The 21,306-nt window shown below is 34.0% G+C and overlaps 1 protein-coding gene across 4 annotated transcripts in view; it reads right to left on the bottom strand.

Annotated features, from left to right (window-relative positions):
* The window catches only part of NF1 (neurofibromin 1), a 354,325-nt gene that overhangs the window by 212,782 nt on the left and 120,237 nt on the right, over positions 1-21,306 (bottom strand). For all 4 annotated transcript variants that reach the window (XM_077165250.1, XM_077165251.1, XM_077165252.1 and 1 more), the window contains exons 9-13: positions 13,551-13,724; positions 13,009-13,131; positions 12,686-12,760; positions 6,654-6,785; positions 1,207-1,341 (exon numbers count right to left, since the gene is read on the bottom strand). In XM_077165250.1, coding sequence (XP_077021365.1) covers positions 1,207-1,341; positions 6,654-6,785; positions 12,686-12,760; positions 13,009-13,131; positions 13,551-13,724 — 639 coding nt within the window. The remainder of the gene's footprint in view (positions 1-1,206; positions 1,342-6,653; positions 6,786-12,685; positions 12,761-13,008; positions 13,132-13,550; positions 13,725-21,306) is intronic.

Genomic DNA, 21,306 nt, shown 5'->3' with positions numbered 1-21,306 from the left:
TTTTCAAGCACTTAATATCACAGGCCTTCTTTTGGGTCATTGATCTTTTGGGATTCTTTTCTCTCTTCTTCTCCCTCCACCCAAATCTCTCTTCTGAAAAAAAAATTCACATACTTTTTTTTAACTTCAGAACATCAACTTATGAGCACCTAACATTACAGTAATTAGAAAGGATGCCATCAAAAAACTGAAAGCATCTTAGCACTCAAGAAGCCTGCTGCTGAGCAAAACATTAAGAAATCTTTCTTGATGATGCTATTCAGGGACTGGAGAGACTCCACAGAAGTCTATACTATGAGCCTGACAATATGTGAATGTCACATTTGGGGCATTAATAAAACTAATGTTAATGTTAAGTGTATTTTATTAACAGCAATAATAACTAACATTTATTTACTTCTTATTTTTAGTCAGGTATTGCTCCTAAAAGCATTATATGTACTATTTCAATCTTAACAATCCCTCTCAGGTAGGAACTATTATTATTCCAAAATATTACTGATGAGAAAACTAAGGCTCAGAGAGGTTAAGTCAGTCAACCAAATCACACTGCTAGTAAGTGTCTGTCTCCAGAGCCCAAGCTTTTAATCACTTCATATAGCTATTACTCATTACATTTGTTAGTTCCTAATTACTCTGTGTACCAGAATGATTTCTCAGAAGTCTAATACCATCTGAGGAAGTAAGAGCAGAGTTATGACAATAATTGCCTACTAACCACACCCATTTTCATCTCCCTCTCCTTTCAAAACAGTATTTGCAGACAGAGCCAGTGATACTAAAAGCTGATGATAGGAAGAACAGAAACACTAAATTTCTTGGCAATAGCATTTGAAGATTAAAAAAAAAAAAAAGTAAAGCACTGCGATTTATGGTTTCTTCGCTGATTCTACCCCATTGACTGTCACCCACACCACCCACACAGGATCATCTCTAAATAATATTTCACTTGGTAACAGGGTAAGGACAGAACATTCCACCAAGGTATGTTAGTTTAATGATAAGGGAAACTAAGAAGAATAAGAAACTGATCTAATTATATTAGCATTCCCTAGAATTCCATTTTCTTAGGGATAAGTCTTAGGTTTCAGGTATTATCAGAAAATGTCAGCAAGCACGTTTTAGCACTTCAAGGTTTTGGCATTTCAGTCAAACCAAGTTAAGTTAGTATAATAATTTCAAAGCATTTTAATAAAGAATACTTACACAAAGCAAGAGCTTTGGATCTGCATGAATTAATTTCACCATGGACAACAGAAGATATTTATAACTTCTTGTCTCCAGATCTGTAGGTTTTTCTTTAAATTTAAGGCTCGTGACTTTTTCCTTAAATGTAAGACTCTAAAAACAAAAACATGATATCAATTTGTAACAATCAGACATCAGATTCAGAAGAATAGCTATCCAACTTATTAAAAAGAATTCTAAAAGGCTTGAAAAAACAAAAACTATTTTATATCACCAAATGTGTGGTATGGATAGAAACACTAACAGTAAGTAAAACAATGAAAATTATTTTTACACCATTTATATTATCTTACATAATTTATCTAATAAAGTTAAACTAAAAATCTATTAAAATACCAAAAGCATTAATGTCAGGTTGACTCCCATGTAAAAAAAAAAAAATTTCCAAAATGTGAAAAATGAGACAAAAATATCTTATCTATACCTTTCATAATGCAAACACTTGACAACTCACTTAACAAACACCCACTCACATAAATACAAATATTTCATAGAATTTAAAACATTATCAATTTATAAGGCACACCATTATTTCAGTACCACAAGAAATGAAAAGCACTGTCAATTACAATTGTAAGGTACCATAAAAAGTAAGATGCATCCCTAATTTCAGAAATGTTTAAAAGTAAAAATGTGTGCTTCTTAGAACTGATGGAATATGCTGTATAAGCAATCACTGTATTTAACAGTTTAACTGTAGGTTCACCTTTTTCCTTCAATAGCATTCTTTCTCTCTCAAGTTCTGGAATGTACACATTTTGCCTGAAGAATGCTCAAAAAACACCACAAAGAACTCTTTGAGAAAGATTAAATCACTGAAAATTTCAACTAGAGACACTATGATGAGCTAAAATAATTAATTATGGATGTTATTTAACTGAAAATCCAACAATTATATTCTGGATCCAATAGCACCTTTCCTCTCATTTTTATAAAACATTCATCTTTTTCATTTAAGAGGACACAAAATATCTGTTTTTGATATGTACGCCTTTAGTAAGCATATATGCAACTATGTAGACAACAGACCAGCCAGCATCTATGCACCTATAATGGAAATGTCCAACAAGGTTGTCTTTCAAAGATAAAATGTAGAGATTCATTTCCGTAACACAGAGCAGCTATTCTCAATTTACATTTGTCATTATATCCAAGAACACTGAAGGTTTTTCGCCTTCAGAAGAAAAGAATAGCTATTTAATATATACATTTATGTTCAAGAATGTCATTGTAGAAAAACTGCAAAAATTTCAAATCTTTATAACCCCAAAGCAAATGTTTTACCAAATGTATTTAATAAATTGTTCTTACTATTTCTTTTTTTAAGCTCTCTCTTCTTTTTCTTTTTTTTTGGTTAGTCAAGGTAACACCTCAGATTAGGGTGAAATTTGATTGAACAAATTTATTTACTAAGATGTAACTACCAAACTGCTCTTCCTCATGCAACCACTGAACAGGAACACCAGATCACAAAAAACTCAATAGATATAAGAATTAGTTTATCAAGTAATCATTTCAAAAAGTCAATATTAGTTTAATTATGTCATCACTTAATCACAGGTATCAGGAAGTAAATTTTGTTCCAGCATGGCCACCTAATAGGAAATGTAAGACTTGAGATAAGCAAATAAATGCATTCAATTTAATTTGTTCAGGTATCTATTACAGGTCAAAACCATCTGTGGACCTAAGTAAGACCACAATGACTGAATTATAAGCATGTAAGAAGTATTTGCTGAGCTATGATCCCCTTTGTAAGACACAGAATGTGCAGAAATCATACAGACTTGTGAAAACATCTATTAAAAAATAGCAGACCTGAGTTTTAATAAAGGCGGGAGTTCATAGTTTTAAAATAACATTTGCTAAGACAAACCTTTCAAAATAATAAAAAAATACTACATAAGGATAAAACAGAAAAGCTACAACTCAATAGTAGTTCATGTGAAAAAGGCTAGAAAGTTTTAATGACAAAAGCTCAATATCAGATTATACAATCTTAGATGTATTAACAGAAATGCAGTATTGAGATACAGCCAGTTAATAGCTCTCATCACTGATTAAACCACATCTGAAACAGCAAAATCAAATATTAACACGTCATTTTAAATTATTTTTTTTTTAATAAAAAGATTCTTTCCATAAGAGAAACAAACCAAATGGACAAGAGTTTTTTGTTTTTGTTTTTTTTTTTCTCTTCCGATAAGGGGCAAGTGAGGAGGTGGACAAGAGTTTTGAAACCAGGTCAAGCAAGAAGTTTATTCACTCATTCAAGAAATATATACTTCTTCAAGTATATATATTGTCCTAAAAGGTTTTCATCGAGCTAACATGCTAGTGAAAGAAGACAGCTGAAGAACCTGATAAGGAAACTGGACTGAATGTCAAGAAACTCAGAACTAACACTAACTGACCATTCACTAACCATGTGACTTTTTATAATTCATTTCAACATTATTTCAGTCTCAGTTTTCTTAGCTATAAAAATGAATCAAACACTACATATACATACACACACACTTTTAAAGAAAGCTGTAATAATAAAACCCCTTCCAATGCCAAAATTATGTATATATAATTATAAATACATACATACATACACACACACATATATATAAAGAACCCTTAGGGATACAAGATAACTTTATTCAAATAACTGCACTGTTGCCTTATGAAAGAAACAAATGTGTTCTATAGAGATTCAGAAAAAGAGAGAGGATCAGTGATGGCTGGAAGTGATAGGGCCATGATAGTAATTTGGTTGGAGAAAAAATTTTCAAGCAGCTCTTTCCAACAAGTAACCTGTCTCTAAAATACAGTGTGGTTGTAAAACCTGGAAACATCTATATCATTTTACTTTTTCACAGACTGAACTCCTTTCATTGCTACTTTCACAGCAACCCACACTTTATGCCCACCCTGTATTGGCTGATTAGGAGTCTTCAAGCAAAAGTGGTACAACACTGGAACGTGTGTGAGGGAAAGTGCTATATCTGTTAGTTCATCCTTTCCCTAGCATTAGCATTGTGTATGGTACACACAGTTCAAGACTTTCATATTTGTTGTCTGTTTGCTAACCAGGTATAGGAGGGGTGCGAGTCATCCCCAAAATTGTTCAAATTCTAAATTTTATAATTTTATTATTTATTTATTTATTTGTAGTTTTGTTTGCTTGTTTTTTTTATTGCTTGTTTGTTTTTTGGGGGCGTGCATGGACCACGAGTCAAACCCAGGTCTCCCACATAGTAGGCGAGAATTCTACCACTGAACTACCCTTGTACCCCCCCATATTTTAAAAAGCTTCATATTAATTTGCTAATTATTTTCCCCATTGAGAAACTTGCCCTTTAGTCACTATGTACAAATATACATACATACAAAAATAAACACACAAACAGCTTTAGAATGATTTTTTTTTTTTTAACATGGGCAGGCACCGGGAATCGAACCCAGGTCCTCTGGCATCGCAGGAAGGCATTCTTGCCTGCTGAGGCACCGTGGCCCTCCCTAGAATGACTTTTAAAGATAAAATGTATACTAACGCTTTCAGAGAATATTTAGAAATAAAGAAATAAAATTTTGTCACAGGTACGCTTGCATCAAAAGAGGAAATCCTCTCTGCTACTGTATGAAATAATAATCAGTAGTATGGTTTTACAGCTCCTAGAATCAGCTACTTAGCTGATTCTTAGCTCTACTTAGAGCTAAGAAGTAAACTGACTTTTAAATGTAGAGAATATCTTCAGGCTATTAATCAGACTTTGTTTAAAAGAAAAATTTAGTTTCTTTAAATCCTCATGTACAGAAAATTAAATTATGGATAGCTGGTAATCTGGATACTGAAGATAAATAAGAAGTGAATATTAACTTTACACCAATTCCTGGTACTAGAGGCCATTAATTTTCTACCAGAAGAGGAAGTACGTTAAAACAAAAAGTCAAGGTTCTAACTACTCAGAAGATATCTAGAAAAATTAAATAGGTAAATAAATAATTTTAAATGATTTCTTTCTAGTAGTTTTCCAAAAGTATTAAAAAAAAAAACTCAGTGTCTGCCCATGCCAAAAAAAAAAGACTAGTTAAATTACATATTTAAAAATAGGTATTTTATGTTCACTTCCAATTAACAAATACCAGGAAAATTTTTTCAACTTAAAAAAAAATTACTTGGTATTTTAAAAAGTCAACTAAAAAATAACCCTGCATTTTAAAGTTTATTTAATAAAACAAGCTCTTTTGGCTATAATTCTTTAGGCTAAATAATCCCAAAATACATGGGTTAGCAAATTTCTCTATTTGAACTTCTAAGGTAAACATCCTCAGAAACAATTACTGACAGCTGGATAAGAGTGAACCAAAACTACATAAACTCAAAATATTTTATTGACTAAGGAAAATTGGAAAAAGAGAAACATGCCAGGGAGGAAGCTGTTTAAATTATCTTATAAATGTGAAATGACGAATATACTAAATAAAATCGGAGGGTGAAGGCATGCTACATTTTTTTGAAATGACAGATGGAACTAAAATGGTAACTATACACAGAAAAGTCAAAGAAACTAGGACTTTTCTGAGGTAGTTACAATGGGTAATACTTACAGCCACAGAAGCCCACTGCCATGCAAAACAGTGACTGGTTGGCATCTGATCATGTGAGCGACAGCAGCCAATAAGAATAGAAAATAAGAAGCAGAAGACAAAGCACCACCAATCAATGTCAAGAGTTGCCATGTATAATACTCTTGCTATACATAAATATCAAGAAATGACTTACACAATCCTATAATTATCTGTTTCAAGTGGTTCCATATGAATTTTAAATTCCACGTTAGGAGAAATGTTAGAATACCTAATTTGAAAACAAGTCTGCTTTTAGTTAAGTTTAAACAAACTTCAATTGTCAAAGTAACTATTATTTTTAGATGCTCAGAGCACATTTGCTGACATATGAAATACTAAATTAAATAATTAAAAAAAATTTTATTCCTACTTTCCTATGTCTATTATTCAGCATCCAATGAGCAAAAAATGTGCATTAGCAGGAACATTCACTCTAACCCAGGAGTCAGGTTCCCTTACTCATTCCAAAAAAAACGAGGAATAAAAATATTTTTATTCATAGAAAAGAGTTAAAGAAAAAAGAAACTAAAAAAAAAAGTGACAAGATTTCAAATACCTGTGTGAAAAATTTCTTTTAAGAGAAATAAGTTCAACTCACTGAAACACTGGAAAACAAACATCTTTTACAATTGCAGCAATATTTCAATGACTAGCAAATGTCAAGATTTATAGAAAAGGAGAAACTCCTTCAATTTTCTAAAATAATCGGAATAGCAGGAATGGGATGAAGACACTGAAAATGCAACAGGAAGAAGGTGAGATTCAAAGCTAATGATGAATCTTACCGGTGCCATACGTATGGCTGGGTGTGCTCCACAACCCTGCATTGCTTTATGAAGCGTTTCACCAAACATATTTCGAAGTTCAACTGAGTGACAGTATACAGCATCAATCTTAGGCCACCAATCCAATGCAGACTGAAGAAAAGTAGAAAGATCATAAGGAAGGAAAAATACAAATCTGCATGAATTACATGCTCGGGTTACCCTTTTGTCAAAAACTCTCTAACAACATGCAAACACACACTATCATTTCCAAAATCTTCAAATAATGTTTTTAGTTCAAATACTAAACCACCATTTATTTTAAAATATAAAAACAAGCATGAGACGAACTGCCCATTTCATGAACATGGGCATATAAATCTTTCCTCACTGATAAGCCAATGAATCTAAAAACCCAAGTCTTTAGAGAGATAATTCAGCAGCCAATCTTTATTCTCTTTTTTTTAAATTTAATGTATTATGCATTTCAGATATGTGTACTTATGTGGTATATATTTACCAAGAAGAAATGCTATTATCTCTGTTATAATTGTTTTAAAAGAGATTAGTGGTTCAACACACGTTCAAAGAATATGTGGCAAACCATTAGTTATATGCTTACAAACAACGTTAATTACAACATGAAATTAGTAAATGAGATAAAAGCTATTAGTAAACCTATAATCCTAAACTGATAGGCAATGATGGCACAATACATGAAAGACTAATGAGCACCATAAACAATGACAAACTGATCCTAACTAAATATTTTTAAAATGCAATTATTTTAAAGTAAATATTCTTGTATTTCAGTTTAATCTGATTACTTTGATGTTAATTTTTAGTGTCCACTTTATATGAAAATGTAGCTTTAACTTTTACTTTAAAATGAGTGAATTAACATATGAAAATGGCAATTACAAAAATCACCAAATCTATAATTTATCTAATCTATTAATGCAAAAACGATTGGATGAATTTTCCCTGAATATGGGGAGTATGCTTGGAACGGGATGACTTAAAATAAAGGCTTCCAATTTATAATATTCCTGCATATGAAACATCTAGAAGAACAGTAATATATTTAAAGAGCAAATGAAAGTTAAGAGGGGATTTAATAGTTTCACACAAACTAATCTCAGATTCCTTCTTACTCAACACTATTTAATTTCTTCACCCATAATTCTCAGAATATTTTAAATAGTACAGGCTATATTGTTTTAACTTTGGTGTTAATAACCTTATTTATTAGATAGTAAAATATAAAACCAATTTACTATACACAACTTGAATACTGAACCCCATTCAGGAAAGAACAAAGCCGTGATGGAAGAAATTCTTTCATTGGATAGTATATTTACGTTTTCATTCAAATCTTATATTATTTATTCCTCTAATGCCTAATAAATGATCAATTTTAGTTTAGTTATTGAAGTGGGTTGAATTATGCCCCTCCAAAAAGATACATTCAAGTCCTAACCTTTGACACCTGTGAATGGAAATAATGTTTTTGCAAGTGTAATCAAGGTAAAATGAGGTTATGCTGGATTAGGGTGGACACTACATTGAACGAATGGTGTCTCTGTAAGAGAAAGGCAAGGCATATTTAAATACAGATACACAGAAGAGACATAGGAAAGAAGGTACGTAACATCAGAGGTAAAGACTGGAGTGATGCAGCTAGCTACAAGCCAAGGAATGACAAACGTTGTTAGGAGCCACTACCAGAAGCTAGAAAAAGCAAGGAAGGATACTTCCTGAGAGCCTTCAGAAGAAGCGCGGCCCTGATAACACCTTGATTTTGGACTTCTAGCTTCCAAAACCAGGAAAATAAATCTCTTTTGTTTTAAGCTACTTACTTTGTGGTAATTTGCTAACAGCAGCCCTGGAAAATTAGGTCATATAATAGAGTCCTCAAACTCTGGGCAATTTGGTTATCTGACTTGTCCAAAGCAATCAATACCATTTGACTTCTATTTACTATTTTTATAAAACTTGGATTAGTCAACCTATTGTAACAAAGAACTGACTGATCACAACTGCACTGAGCAAAGGGTACTCCTTATCCTACCAACACCATAATAACCTGTCAGAAGCTTATTAGCTAAAGAGATACACATCCCATATAATATCTTATCCAAATTTCCATGGCTGTTGAAACTATATCGTGGTACCAGGTACACCCTACAAAATAACTTTTAGATTTTGCATTATGTAGTTGATAAAAGTTATAGTATATTTTAGTATATGTTTTAATATATACTTCAGTTCTTTTGAGCAAATTTGTCCCTTCTGAAACTAGGAAATTAGACTTATTCTTTTTTCCTTGAAAATACTTAGTTTATGGCCAAAACAAATGGGAATAGTTATACAACATGAGCAAACTATATGGCAATTCTTCAAGAGACTATTTAAATAAATTTTCAAATGGCTTAGAAATAAGCCCTTCAATTAAAACTGCTAGGTAGAAAGAGATCATCTCATTCTCGATATGTGAACTAGTCATAAATAAACCACAATAAAAGGTCATAAAGAAAAAACAGAATACTAAGTACTATACCAGCTATAGCATGTATTAGTGATGGCTAAGATATCTAGTTCAAAATATGTATATTATTTTTTAACTCCCCAGCTACAACATATCTAATTGAACCTAAAGGAAGTTTTGCAAGATTAAGTTCATAGTACAGATCTTACAACTACTCCAATTCTTATGCATGCAAAAATGAAAAAGGTAACAATATTATTATAAATGCCATTTTAGAAACTGCTAACAAACTGCACTATAACATTCAAATAGTGAAGAGACTTTAAGATTTCCTAACAGGAAACAATGGAATGCTTTAGACCTAAACATTGTACTTATGAACTAGGTATGAATGTTTCACAAAAACAAAATAAAGGTTCAAATACCATCACTACTACTACATAAATCCTCAAAAACAGGCAAGGAAACTTTTACCTTATTTGAGAATGTGGTAATTTTAAGAACTTATAAAGTGGCTAAAGAACAACGAAAAAGTAGAATTTATGAGGTGTATTGAACCAAGAATCATTTAAAAGGAAATCTTATACTATGAATGAATTCAAAACGAGGAGTTCAAATATCAAAGAAAAATTTCATGTGATTTCAAGACATAAAATATTTCCATAATAACTGTCTTCAGTGAGATTCTACAATAGTCAATTCTGCAAATTTGCATATTAATTTTATAATCCTTTTCCATCAGAAAGTGCTTCACAGTAAGTTTTCTATTAGCCTCAAACCAAACAGAAACCCTAAGAAACAATCTTACCAAAAAATACATAATAACAAAGTATCATTATTTGAGATATAACTAAAAGATACTTTATAGACTCAATAAATTTATGTTCCTTTTCAAGCTATTTCATTAAAAGGTTACTAATGCTTGGTATTTAAAAACTAGTTAATATAGCCTTTTTCTTTATAATAAATTTTCCTTTTGTCTTGACCTCTGGTACAGACAAGCTACACCTTCACACATGCAGAATTTGCCGTAGTATAGAAGGATGCACAATCACTTTCAACATGTACACTGAGGCATGCATGAAGTAACACTCCAGGCATGCTTTAAGTCCAGAAAGGAGCAACTCAGCCACTTACAGCAGTGCCAAGTCCATGCTTGAAAGTGCTCTATATATTCAATTGTAGACAAAAATATTTCACAATTAAAGTAACTAGCCACAAATGATCAAAAAAGTATATACTTGGGTTTATTAAATACAAGTTTTAAACATATATATACAATTATTCATTCTAATAAATGGAGTATTTTGGGATAATCCAAAAGGAGAAACAATTTATTTTATTTTTGGATTACACATACACTTGGGGGCAGATCAGCCCCTCCTTTTTTTTAAATAACTTTGAAAATAAATCTCAAAGGTACAATGCTCTGGCTTACTACTCTGGAAAAGTACAGTAATTGTTTTAAAAAATGTATCTACAATCAGATTCACTAAAGTATTATTTTAATAATCTTTCCCTTCTAGAACAGAGTATTTTAATGTTATTTCTACCCATGATTTAACTCAGTGATAATACAACTGAGGGAGACAGTATTTTTCCCAGGGTATATATGGCATTTTTGGTGTTGGTAAGGACTGGGGGCAGGGGGTGAAGGTGTGGCCACACTATCATTTAATAAATGGTGTCCAGGTATGCTAAATGCCCTGAATTATACAAAGCAGCCCTGCTCAATAAAGACTTGTCCTGCCCAAAATGCAACTAGCATCTCATTGAGAAAAATGAACTATGTCATTAAATGGTTTGACCTATAATTATTTTTCCACTTCAGGAATGGATAAAAGAAAACGTGGGAAAAGAAAGGGGAGCTGATGCCTAATTAGTGAAGAATTTCTATTTAGGTTGACTATTAATGCTTGGAAATGGATGGTGGTGATGGTAGTACATTATTGTGAGTGTAAAATTAACAGTACTGAATTATGTTGGTGAATGTGGTTGACAAGGGAAGTTTTGGGTCATGTATGTCACTAGGAGGAAAAGTTAGAAGATAAAACATGGGACATATATATTCACTGTATAACACAGTGAACCCTATCGTGGACAATGGTGAATAGTACAAATATAAGAATATTTTTCACGAATTATAACAAATGTATGACCCTATTACAAGGTGTTAATAATAGGAATATAGGGAAATATATGGGAAAAAAATTCACCTAATGTAAACTATACACTATTAACAGTATTATTTTAATAATAGGAATATAGGGAAATATATGGGAAAAAAATTCACCTAATGTAAACTATACACTATTAACAGTATTATTTTAATAATCTTTCATCAGTTGTAGCAAGATACTACAATAATGCAAAGGGTCAACAATAGAGGAATATATGGGAACTTGAATTTTGCATGTTTTTCCCTGTAAATTTATAACCTCTCTAATTAAAAAAATAACATTAAAAAATCATGCTAAGAGAAAGAAATCAGACACAAAGTACTAGATATTGTAAGATTTCATTTATAGGAAATATAAATATAAAAAAATTTATGGATACAGAATTAGATTAGTGGTTATGTACGGCTGGGGAAGGATAAAGGGATTAAGAGGTGGGTGAATGCTAAGGGTTTTTCTTTACAAGTAATGAAAATGTTCTAAAATGTATTGTGGTAATGAATGCACAACTCTGTGATTATACTAAAAGTCGCAGATAGTACACTTTGAATGGATTTTATGGTATGTGAATATATGTCAATAAAACTGCTTTTTTAAAAATAGCATTTGGTTTAATTCAATAAATCCAAGGCAAATGTAGATGGGGTATTATTTTTAAATCACTAGAGGCCACACTCATAAAATCGAATTTGATTATACACAGAATAGGAACCCTCAAAATATGATTGTTCATAATAGAAGAAAAGAATTTTAAAAAGCTATACTCTAACCTGATAAGGTTTCGCTATCTTTCTACCTAATATAGCCATGTCTGAGTTGAAGTTTTCCCAAATGCATTCTAACAAGTTTACTAATTTTGCCTGATGGGCTTTTCCATCATGTGAACACTGCTTTTTAAACTATTTGAGTATTTCATTTCATTTAAAGAGGAATGAAAAGTACAATAAAAAAAAATTTCATCACTTTGTAAATGTACCATACTGGACTATAAAATAAAATTTCTAACTTAAATGGTAAGATGGCAAGTGAGAATGTATCCAGACAGGAAAAGGCTAAGAATATAAAAACAATCTGAAAAGGTTTGGAATGAAAATGTTAAATTATTTTTAGTGGCACTGTTCTCAGTAGGTCTAAATAAAAGGTTTCAGGTTCAATCTTTCCAAAGAGTTCTATTAACTACACCTCCATACAATAAGGGCCTGTAGGTCAAGTATGAATATGAAAAATAAAACTGCATATCAGATTACTAGATATAATCACCTTTGAAAATCATCTTAAATCATGTATCTAAATTCAGACCTTTTTGTAAACCAAGAGCATCCTTCTTAAAAAAAAAAAGAAAAAGAAATGATTATTTAAAACAATTTAGCAATACCTTTTAGACTTACATTGGTGATGATTCGATGGAGTGAATTTACCAGCACATAGTGAAATGTAGAAGGGGAATTCTGAGCCAGGCAGATCTACAGAGGGAAGAAAAAATAGTAGACTATCTCTCTAAGAAATATTCAGTCACACAAATGAGGACAAAAGGAACACCAAAATGCAAGTTCTTAAAAAAACAGATTAATTTTCAAGTCTTGAAATTAACATCTTTGATAAATACCGATAAAAGTATAATTAAACAACTTTATAGACTTTTCACATTTATCAAGGATAACAGTATAAGTAAACAGATTTTGATAAAAATAAAACAAAACAATGCTCTTACCTTAAAGTGCTGGTTGTTGTGAGGACTTATGCGAAAGCAAGAAACAAGGCAGTCAATCATTAGATCCACATCTGCAGGCTGACTGCCTCTTGAAAATGGTTTACTTGGATTAAAAAGCAAGTTCTGCAAAAATCCCAATAGAAAATGAAAGCCTTTAAACAGTCATGCAGTATTTTTTTTTACACTAGAATTTAATAATACCAACACATCAACCACATAGATGACACTAACATTTAGTTGCCATAAGAAGTACCATACCAATATTGTGGGCTATCAGCCTAAAAAATTCTTACTTTACCTCATATGGTTCCTTTCAAGTCCTAATTTCTACATTATTTAAATCCAAGTCTATATTTTCATACTAATTTAAGAAAACTGGCTAATTCTGTATTTTCCTCATATTCAAAGTCACTTTGCTTAAGCTGATGTAACAACAAAAGCAAGTCCTATGAACTCATCAAAAAAGATACATGATTTTGTTAGCAATGATTTTTCATTTAATTTTCTTAAATTTTTTAGTAGAGAAATAATAAGCATCTTACCTTAAGATCAACCACCAGCGACTGAACTAGTAAGAAAATGACAGAATTATCTTCCCAATTGATGTAAGTACTCGCTTTACACAATTTGACACAAGCAATTGCAGCACTTTCTGTCAGCTGCCTACTTCCTCCATGGCCAGCAAGTGCTTTTCGTAAACTGTCCAGAAATAACTTCTGCAGAATTAAAAAAACGCAATAAGATAGAATAAGCAGTTTTTCAGATTTAAGATTTATCTAATTAAGTAGCAAATTATCAGCCTATATAAATTATACTAAAAAAAAGAGATAATTGATATTTGTGGTTTTCTCTTCCATCATTCAAATAGTTGTCATTTTTAAATCTTTCCCAACCCCCTCCCCCCAAATAAAACATAATCTGTTCTCCATTTTCCTTGTTGAATTATTACAAAATGTAAGAAACAACCCTTGCAAAACTAGGTAACTGATTTCTCAACATTCATTTTAGCTAAGTTAACTTTCATCCTTAATTATTAAACTGTGTCAGCTCTGATCTATGTCAAACTGATCCATTCTCTTCTAACTCCCCAGGCTATAATCATTACTCAGCCTTCTAAATAAGGATGCATCCATGCAGTTTTGCTGCTCAAAAAAATGTATCCATTCTTGTCATTTTAACCCTTCTTTGAAGCTCATTAACAAATCTATAAATTTCTCCACTTGGCTTTTCTCCTCAATGAAAGTTTCACATCTCCTATACATATTCTCAAACACAACATGTCAAAAGCTAAACTTGAACTTCCGGGGAAGATGGCAGAGTAGGAAGGCCAGGATTTAATCCTCCAACCAAAACAACTATAAAACAAGCAGGAACTATATGAAACAAATATTTTGAAACTCCAGAGGTCAGAAGAATACTGTACAACATCCAGGGAAGAACAGGAAGAAGAGGCAGACAAACTACAGTAAAAAACAAACAAACTAAATTGGTCTCTCTGAGTGGCAGCTTTTGGTACCCATGCTTTTACTCTCTTAGCAGGTCACTGCGGAGTCCAGTTCCTGGCTAGCTTGCTGGTAACAGAAAGGGACATAAAAATCATCTCCCCCAAGAACAGGCCAACTGCTGACCATGGCTTTTGGTTACTGAATTCAGATGACTGGGTCCTGGCTCTGAAGGCAGCTATTGTTTCAATCTTCCCCAAAAAGGGGCAGAGGTAGTAGAGATTTAAAGATGCAGCACTTCCTCAGAGCTGTAGGGGACAGTTAGCTGAAGGGCTGCATTTGCTAGGCAGGCCAGGAGAAGTTTTTGGAGCCCTTGGTGATCCACTCCCAAAGGCACTTTGGAGCCTCCTTCGTGGGTCCCTTGTCCTGTTTTGGATGGGAAAGACCCAACTGGCAAAGACCTTTCTAGGATCACCATCCTCCCATAATTTGCCCTCCAGGCAAAATCAGTAGGAGACAATGAAAAAGAGTATAAAAAACTATAGAGGCAGACAGTATGGGACAATGGCCAACTGGCTTAAAATACCAAAGAGAGGCAGGTCTGTCTCCTGGGAAACAGAGAGACAACCTAACCCTTGTAAACAGGGAACTCCATAACAACCAACAAGCAGAAAAAGTCAGAAAAAGTCAGAGGCCCAGAAAGACATGGAAAACTCTAACCACAATCACCTTGGGGAGACCTTCCTGAGAGGAGGCCTGAAGCTCAAGAAAATCTGTCTTATCAACAGCTGGTTCAAAATAAGGAAACAGACACCCCAGGGGAGTAAATCTCAGAGATAATATTTTAAAATATTAAAAGGTTCGGACAGTGTGACACAAAAGAGTTCAAGACAAAGAAAGAAACAGGAAATAATGGCCCAACCAAAGGAAGAGGATAAAAATACAAAAAAAAATCAAGAAAGAAGATGAGAATGCAGACATAATGAAAAAAGTCTTAAAAAAAAAAGGATCTTAAAAATGTTCAAAGCAATGCAAGAAAGTACAGAAAAGGAACTAAAGAATACTAGGAAAACAATGAATGAATAATATGACAGACTAAACAAAGAGATAGAAATTTTAAAAAAGAACCAAACAGAACTACTGGCATCAAAGACCACAACAGGAAAAATACCCAGCAAGGTTTCAAGAGCAGAATGGAGCTGGCAGAAGGAAGAATCAGTGAACTGGAAGACAAGACACTTGAAATGAGTCAGACCAAGGAGCAAAAAGAAAAAATAAATATTAAAAGCAAAAATAGCCTAAGACAGTTATGGGACAAAATCAAGCACACCGATATATGTAATACAGAAGTCCCAAAAGGAGAGAAAAAGAGAAAGGGCAAGAAGTAACAGTCAAAGAAATAATGACAGAGAATTACCCAAACTTAGCAAAAGATATGAATATGGACATCTAAGAACCTCAGAAAACACAGCATAAACATGAAGAAAACTACGCCCCATGTATACTGATCACATTATTGAATGCAAAGGATGAGAGAGTTCTGAAAGCTACAAGAGAAAAGCAACATACTGCATACAAGGAAGTCCCAGTTTGATTGAGTACCGATTTCTCAGCAGAAACCATGAAAGTAAGAAGTAAGTGGGTTGAAATACTTAGAGTGCTGAAAAGGAACAAATACCGGTTAAGAATTTTAAATCCAGTGATACCCTACAAAACGAGGGAGCATGTGGCCCTAAAACCCCACTGCTCAGTATATATCTGGAGGAAATGAGTGGGGGGGCATGAATGGACATTTGTACACTGGTGTTTATGGTGACAGTGTTCATGATTCACAATGGATGGAGGTGGCCTAAAGGTAAAATGACTGAGGAATAGAAGTGGGAACTATGGTGCATACATACAATGGACTACTAAGTGAGAAGGAATGAAGTTGTGAGGCATGCAACTAGGTGAACCCTGAGGTCAGTATACTGAATGAAATGTCAGTACAAAAATACAAATATCATGCCTCAATCATACAGACTAACTATAATATAAAAACTCAGTGAACTGAAGTCTAGAACATGGGTTATCAGGTTGGGGTCTACTGTAAAGGGTTCTATACATTTGTTATCTATTTGTTTGCTTGCTTGCTTGATAATAAGGAGCAAAGTATGATAACCCAAGCCTAGGAGATCTGACATTGCCAGAACTTGGAGTTGTCCAGCCAGAAAAACCAAGCATTTCCCCAGAGCATACTAGCATCAAGTCACCTACAAAGTAGTACTGACAGTAGCTTTAAATACTTACATAAAATTATGTATTCTACAAGACAGATAACATTATATAGTCTTATGACGATTGGAAAACTTTTTTTCAAACAAATATGTACAATTAAATTAAAAATTAAAATATCACCAAAAAACTTGCAAATTAAAACTCTTCTCTCAATCAAGTATATCACACTTCTAAGATAAAACAGAAATTAATAAAAATGAAAACATATCATAAGAAAATCTATAACTGCAGCTAGGAAAATGCAAAGCATAAAAGTTACTTTTATAATTCCTTTTTTAAAACTGAGAATAGATGAACTAAGTCATTATCACAAGAAACAAAAAATTACCTAGAAGATAAAATAAATAAAACAGAAAAATTTAAATACTAGAAAACATAAATAAAATTAAAAAGATTTTGAAAGCCTAATAAAATAGATAAACCTTAGTAAACATAAATTAAGAAATAAGAGAAATACGAGAAATGTGTTAAGACCTATAAACACAGAAACTAAAAAAAATAAGTGAATATAAAAATATAAGAAGATATATTTTCTATATATATTTCTAAATGAAAAGGAAAATACAGGGAGTTCCAGGAAGATGGCCAAAGAGGGTAGATCGAGTTCAGCCCTGCTCCACGGAAAAGTAAGAGAAAGGACAGGAGGGCGACTGAGACAGCAATTCAGAAGTGCAGCTAACCTGGACGAAGGGCCTTCTGCACAAAGGGCAGCCCTGGCAGCAGAGCTTAGGAACTGAGAGGCAGAGGACTGGAGTCTAACACAGAAGCGTGAAGCCCATAGGAGTGCATATATGCGGAGATGGGGTCTAGGAAGTAAGCCAAGCCACATTCCTCGAACGCCCTATCATCACCAGCTCAGTCCCGTGACCCAAGATTCACCCCACACCCCACGTAACTGAACACCGTCACCCACCCTCACTCCCCACACTCCAAGTGCCCCAGCCCACCAATTTCTGGCATACATACCCGCCCCACACCCCCACCCCAAGTACAGCCCAACCCACGTTTCCTGCACTCCTACCAAGCACTATCTCCCCCTGCTGCCCCCTGCAGGTAGTCACCAGCGCATAAAGGCTGTGGGCACATACCTTCATACCCAGGCTACACCTGACCCCCTGCCTACAGTGTCGCACAGTCTCAACCTGACCCACCCAAGTTCTGTGCATCTTGATAACACTCCTAGACCGGTGCATGCATGCTCAGCCCTGTCACGACCTCCAGCTCTGGGAACATCAGTTTACAGCACTCCTAAACCCGTGCATGTGCACAGCTCTCAGTCATACTTCCCAGTTATGAGAACTCACTGACCTGAGCAGCCAGGTCACATCCACCCCCAGTCCATGAAGTCGTAACCTTGACCTACCGCCATAGCTCTGTGCTTGCACGCAAAGGGCCCCACGCCCTAGACCAGTGCACAACAGGGTTACGTCCCCCAGACCTGTGGTCCTGCACAGCTACATCCTCCCTGCCCACTGGGCACTCACGTCCACAAGCAACAGCGTAACAATCCCAACCTGCACTGCGACACATCACCATATTGCTGTGCCCCACCTCATACCCTGCATGCTGCTACAACCCACCCCGCAAACCCAAGGCTTTCAACTACTGAAGGAAATCAACTCCCAAAGTAAATCAACCAAGATACTTACATACAATGAAAACAACAGAAGATCACTAAGCATATTACAATGTGACAGATAAAGCCCAGCCCCTAAAGACCAAATTAAAATGCCAGAGGAGACACAGACATTGCAAGAACTAATCAAAGATGCTCATATATTGCTACTTAATAAGTGGGATGGCAAATGACATTAAGGAGATCAAGAAAAGACTAGAAGACTAGAAGAGCACAAAGAGGAATTTGAATGAAAATCAAAAAGGAGAAGATATCACAGAGACTATAAAGACTCTAAATGAAAAACATACTGCAGACATACAAGAGCAGATGTGAAGAGAGAGAAGAAAGAATATGCAATATAGAGAACAGGATAAATGATTTCAAACACTCAAAAAAGCAAATGGCAAAAAAGATGGAAAATTTTGAATTGGATCTCAGGGAAATGAAAGACAAAACAACCACACGACGTTAAGAATCACTGATGTCCCAGAAGGAGAAGAGAGAAGTAAAGGGGTAGGAAGACTAGTTGAGGATATAATGGGAGAAAATTTCCCAACCCTTATAAAGGACATAAATACACAAGGCAAAGAAGCCCAAAGAACTCCAAACAGAATAATTCCAAATAGGCCAAGACACATAATGAGTAGTCTGTCAAATGCTGAAGAGAAGCTGAAAATCCTGAAAGTGCCAAGAGAAAAACAATCTACTACATACAAGGGAAACCACATAAGACTGAGTTCAGACTACTCAATTGGCACCATGGAGGAAAGAAGGCAGTGGTGTGATACATTTAAGATCCTCAAAGAGAAAGACTTCCAGCCAAGAATTCTGTACCCAGCCAAATTGTCCTTCAAAATTGAGGGAGAAATGAAAGTTTTCACAAAGAAGTCCCGAAAGAATTTGTCAATAAGAGACCAACCCTATAAGAAATATTAAAAGGAGTTCTGCCAGCTGAAAAAAAAAAAAAGACAGGAGAGGGAGGTCTGGAGAGAGGGCACAGAATTGAAGAGTACCACTAAGGGTAATTTAAAGAATACAAAGAGAAAGAGGGAAAAGAATATTTGGATCTGACAAATAAAATTAAAAAGATAAGATGGTGGAATCAAGAAACACATTTTCATTAATAGCTCTGAATGTTAACGGACTAAACTTACCAATTAAAAAGTACAGATTGGCAGAAGGGAATATGAAATATAATCCAGTAATATGCTGCTTACAAGAGACTCATCTTAGACACAAGAATATAAATAGATTGAAAGTAAAAGGATGGAAAAAGATTTTCCACGCAAGTTGTAACCAAAAAAAAGCAGAAGTAGCTACACTAATATCGGACAAAATAGACTTTAGATGGAAAGACATCATAAGAGACAAAGAAGGACACTATATACTAATTAAAGGGTCAATTCCCCAAGAAGATATAACTATCATAAATGTTTATGCTCCCAGTCAAGGAGCTCCAGAGTACATGAGACATACACTGGGAAAACTGAAGGGAGCAATAGATGTTTCAGCAAGGAAAAAGACGTCAATACACCATTCTCCTCTACACATAGAACAACAACACAGAATATCAACCAGGAAATAGAGAAGTTAAATAGCTTGATAAATGAATTAGAACTAACAGACATGTATAGGTCATTGCACCCCAAAGCACAAGTATATACATTCTCCTCTAGTCCTCATGGAACATTCTCTAGGATAGATCATATGCTGGGGCACAAACAGGTATTTATAAACATAAAAATACTGAAATCATTCAAACCACTTTCTCTGATCACAATGGGATGAAGCTGGATCTCAATAATCACCAAAGAATGAGAACATTCACCACAAATACATGGAGATTAAATAACACACTCTTTAACAACTGGTGGGTCAAAGAAGAAATTGCTAGAGAAATCAGCATCCATCTGGAGATGAATGAAAATGAGAATACAATTTAAGGGAACTCATGGTATGCGGCAAAGGCTGTACTGAGAGGAAAATTTATTGCCCTAAAAGCTTACATTAAAAAAGAGCTAAAATTAAGAACTTAACAGCAAACCTGGAGGTTTGAGAAAGTACAGCAAACTAACCCCAAAGTAAATAGGAGGAGAGAAATAATAAAGATTAAAGCAGAGATAAATGAATGGGAGAAGAAAAGAACAATAGAAAGAACCAATAAAACCAAGTTAGTGCTTTGAGAAAACCAATAAAATTGATGGGCCACTAGCAAGACTGACAAAGAAAAAAAGAGAAAGGGTGCAAATACACAAAATCAGAACTAAGAAGGGATGTGTTATCACAGACCGTGAAGAAATAAGAGACCATAAGTGGATATTATTAACAACTATATGCCAACAAACTAGACAATTTAGATGAAATGGACAAATTCCTGGAGACACATGAACAAGCTACACTGACTCAGGAAGAAATAGGAGCTCTCAACACACCAATCACAAGTAAAGAGATTCAATCAGTCACAAAAATCTTCCTACAAAGAAAAGTCCAGGGCCAGATGGCTTCACAGAGGAATTTTATCAAACATTCCATAAAGAACTAACATCAATCTTGCTCAAACTTTTCCAAAAAATTGAGGAAAAAGGAACTCTAAAACTCTAACTCATTTTGTAAAGCTACTATCATTTTAATACCAAAACCGGGTAAAGATGCAAAAGAAAGAAAAACTACAGGCCAATCTCCCTAATGAACAAAGATGTAAAAATTCTCAATAAAATATTAGCAAATCAAGTCCAACAGCACATTAAAAGAATTGTACACCATGACCAAGTGGGGTTTATACAAGGAATGCAAGGATGGTTCAACACAAGAAAATCAATTAATGTAATACAGTACATTAACAAATCAAAAGGGAAAAATCACATGATCATCTTGATTGATGCTGAAAAAGCATTCAACAAAATTCATCATCCTTTTCTGATAAAAATATTCCAAAAGATAGGAATCAAAGGTAACTACCTC

Source organism: Tamandua tetradactyla, chromosome 6, assembly GCF_023851605.1.
Source record: "Tamandua tetradactyla isolate mTamTet1 chromosome 6, mTamTet1.pri, whole genome shotgun sequence".
Lineage (NCBI taxonomy): Eukaryota > Metazoa > Chordata > Mammalia > Pilosa > Myrmecophagidae > Tamandua > Tamandua tetradactyla.
The sequence above is the reverse complement of the archived record's forward strand: the minus strand, read 5'-3'. Positions and strand labels throughout refer to the sequence as shown.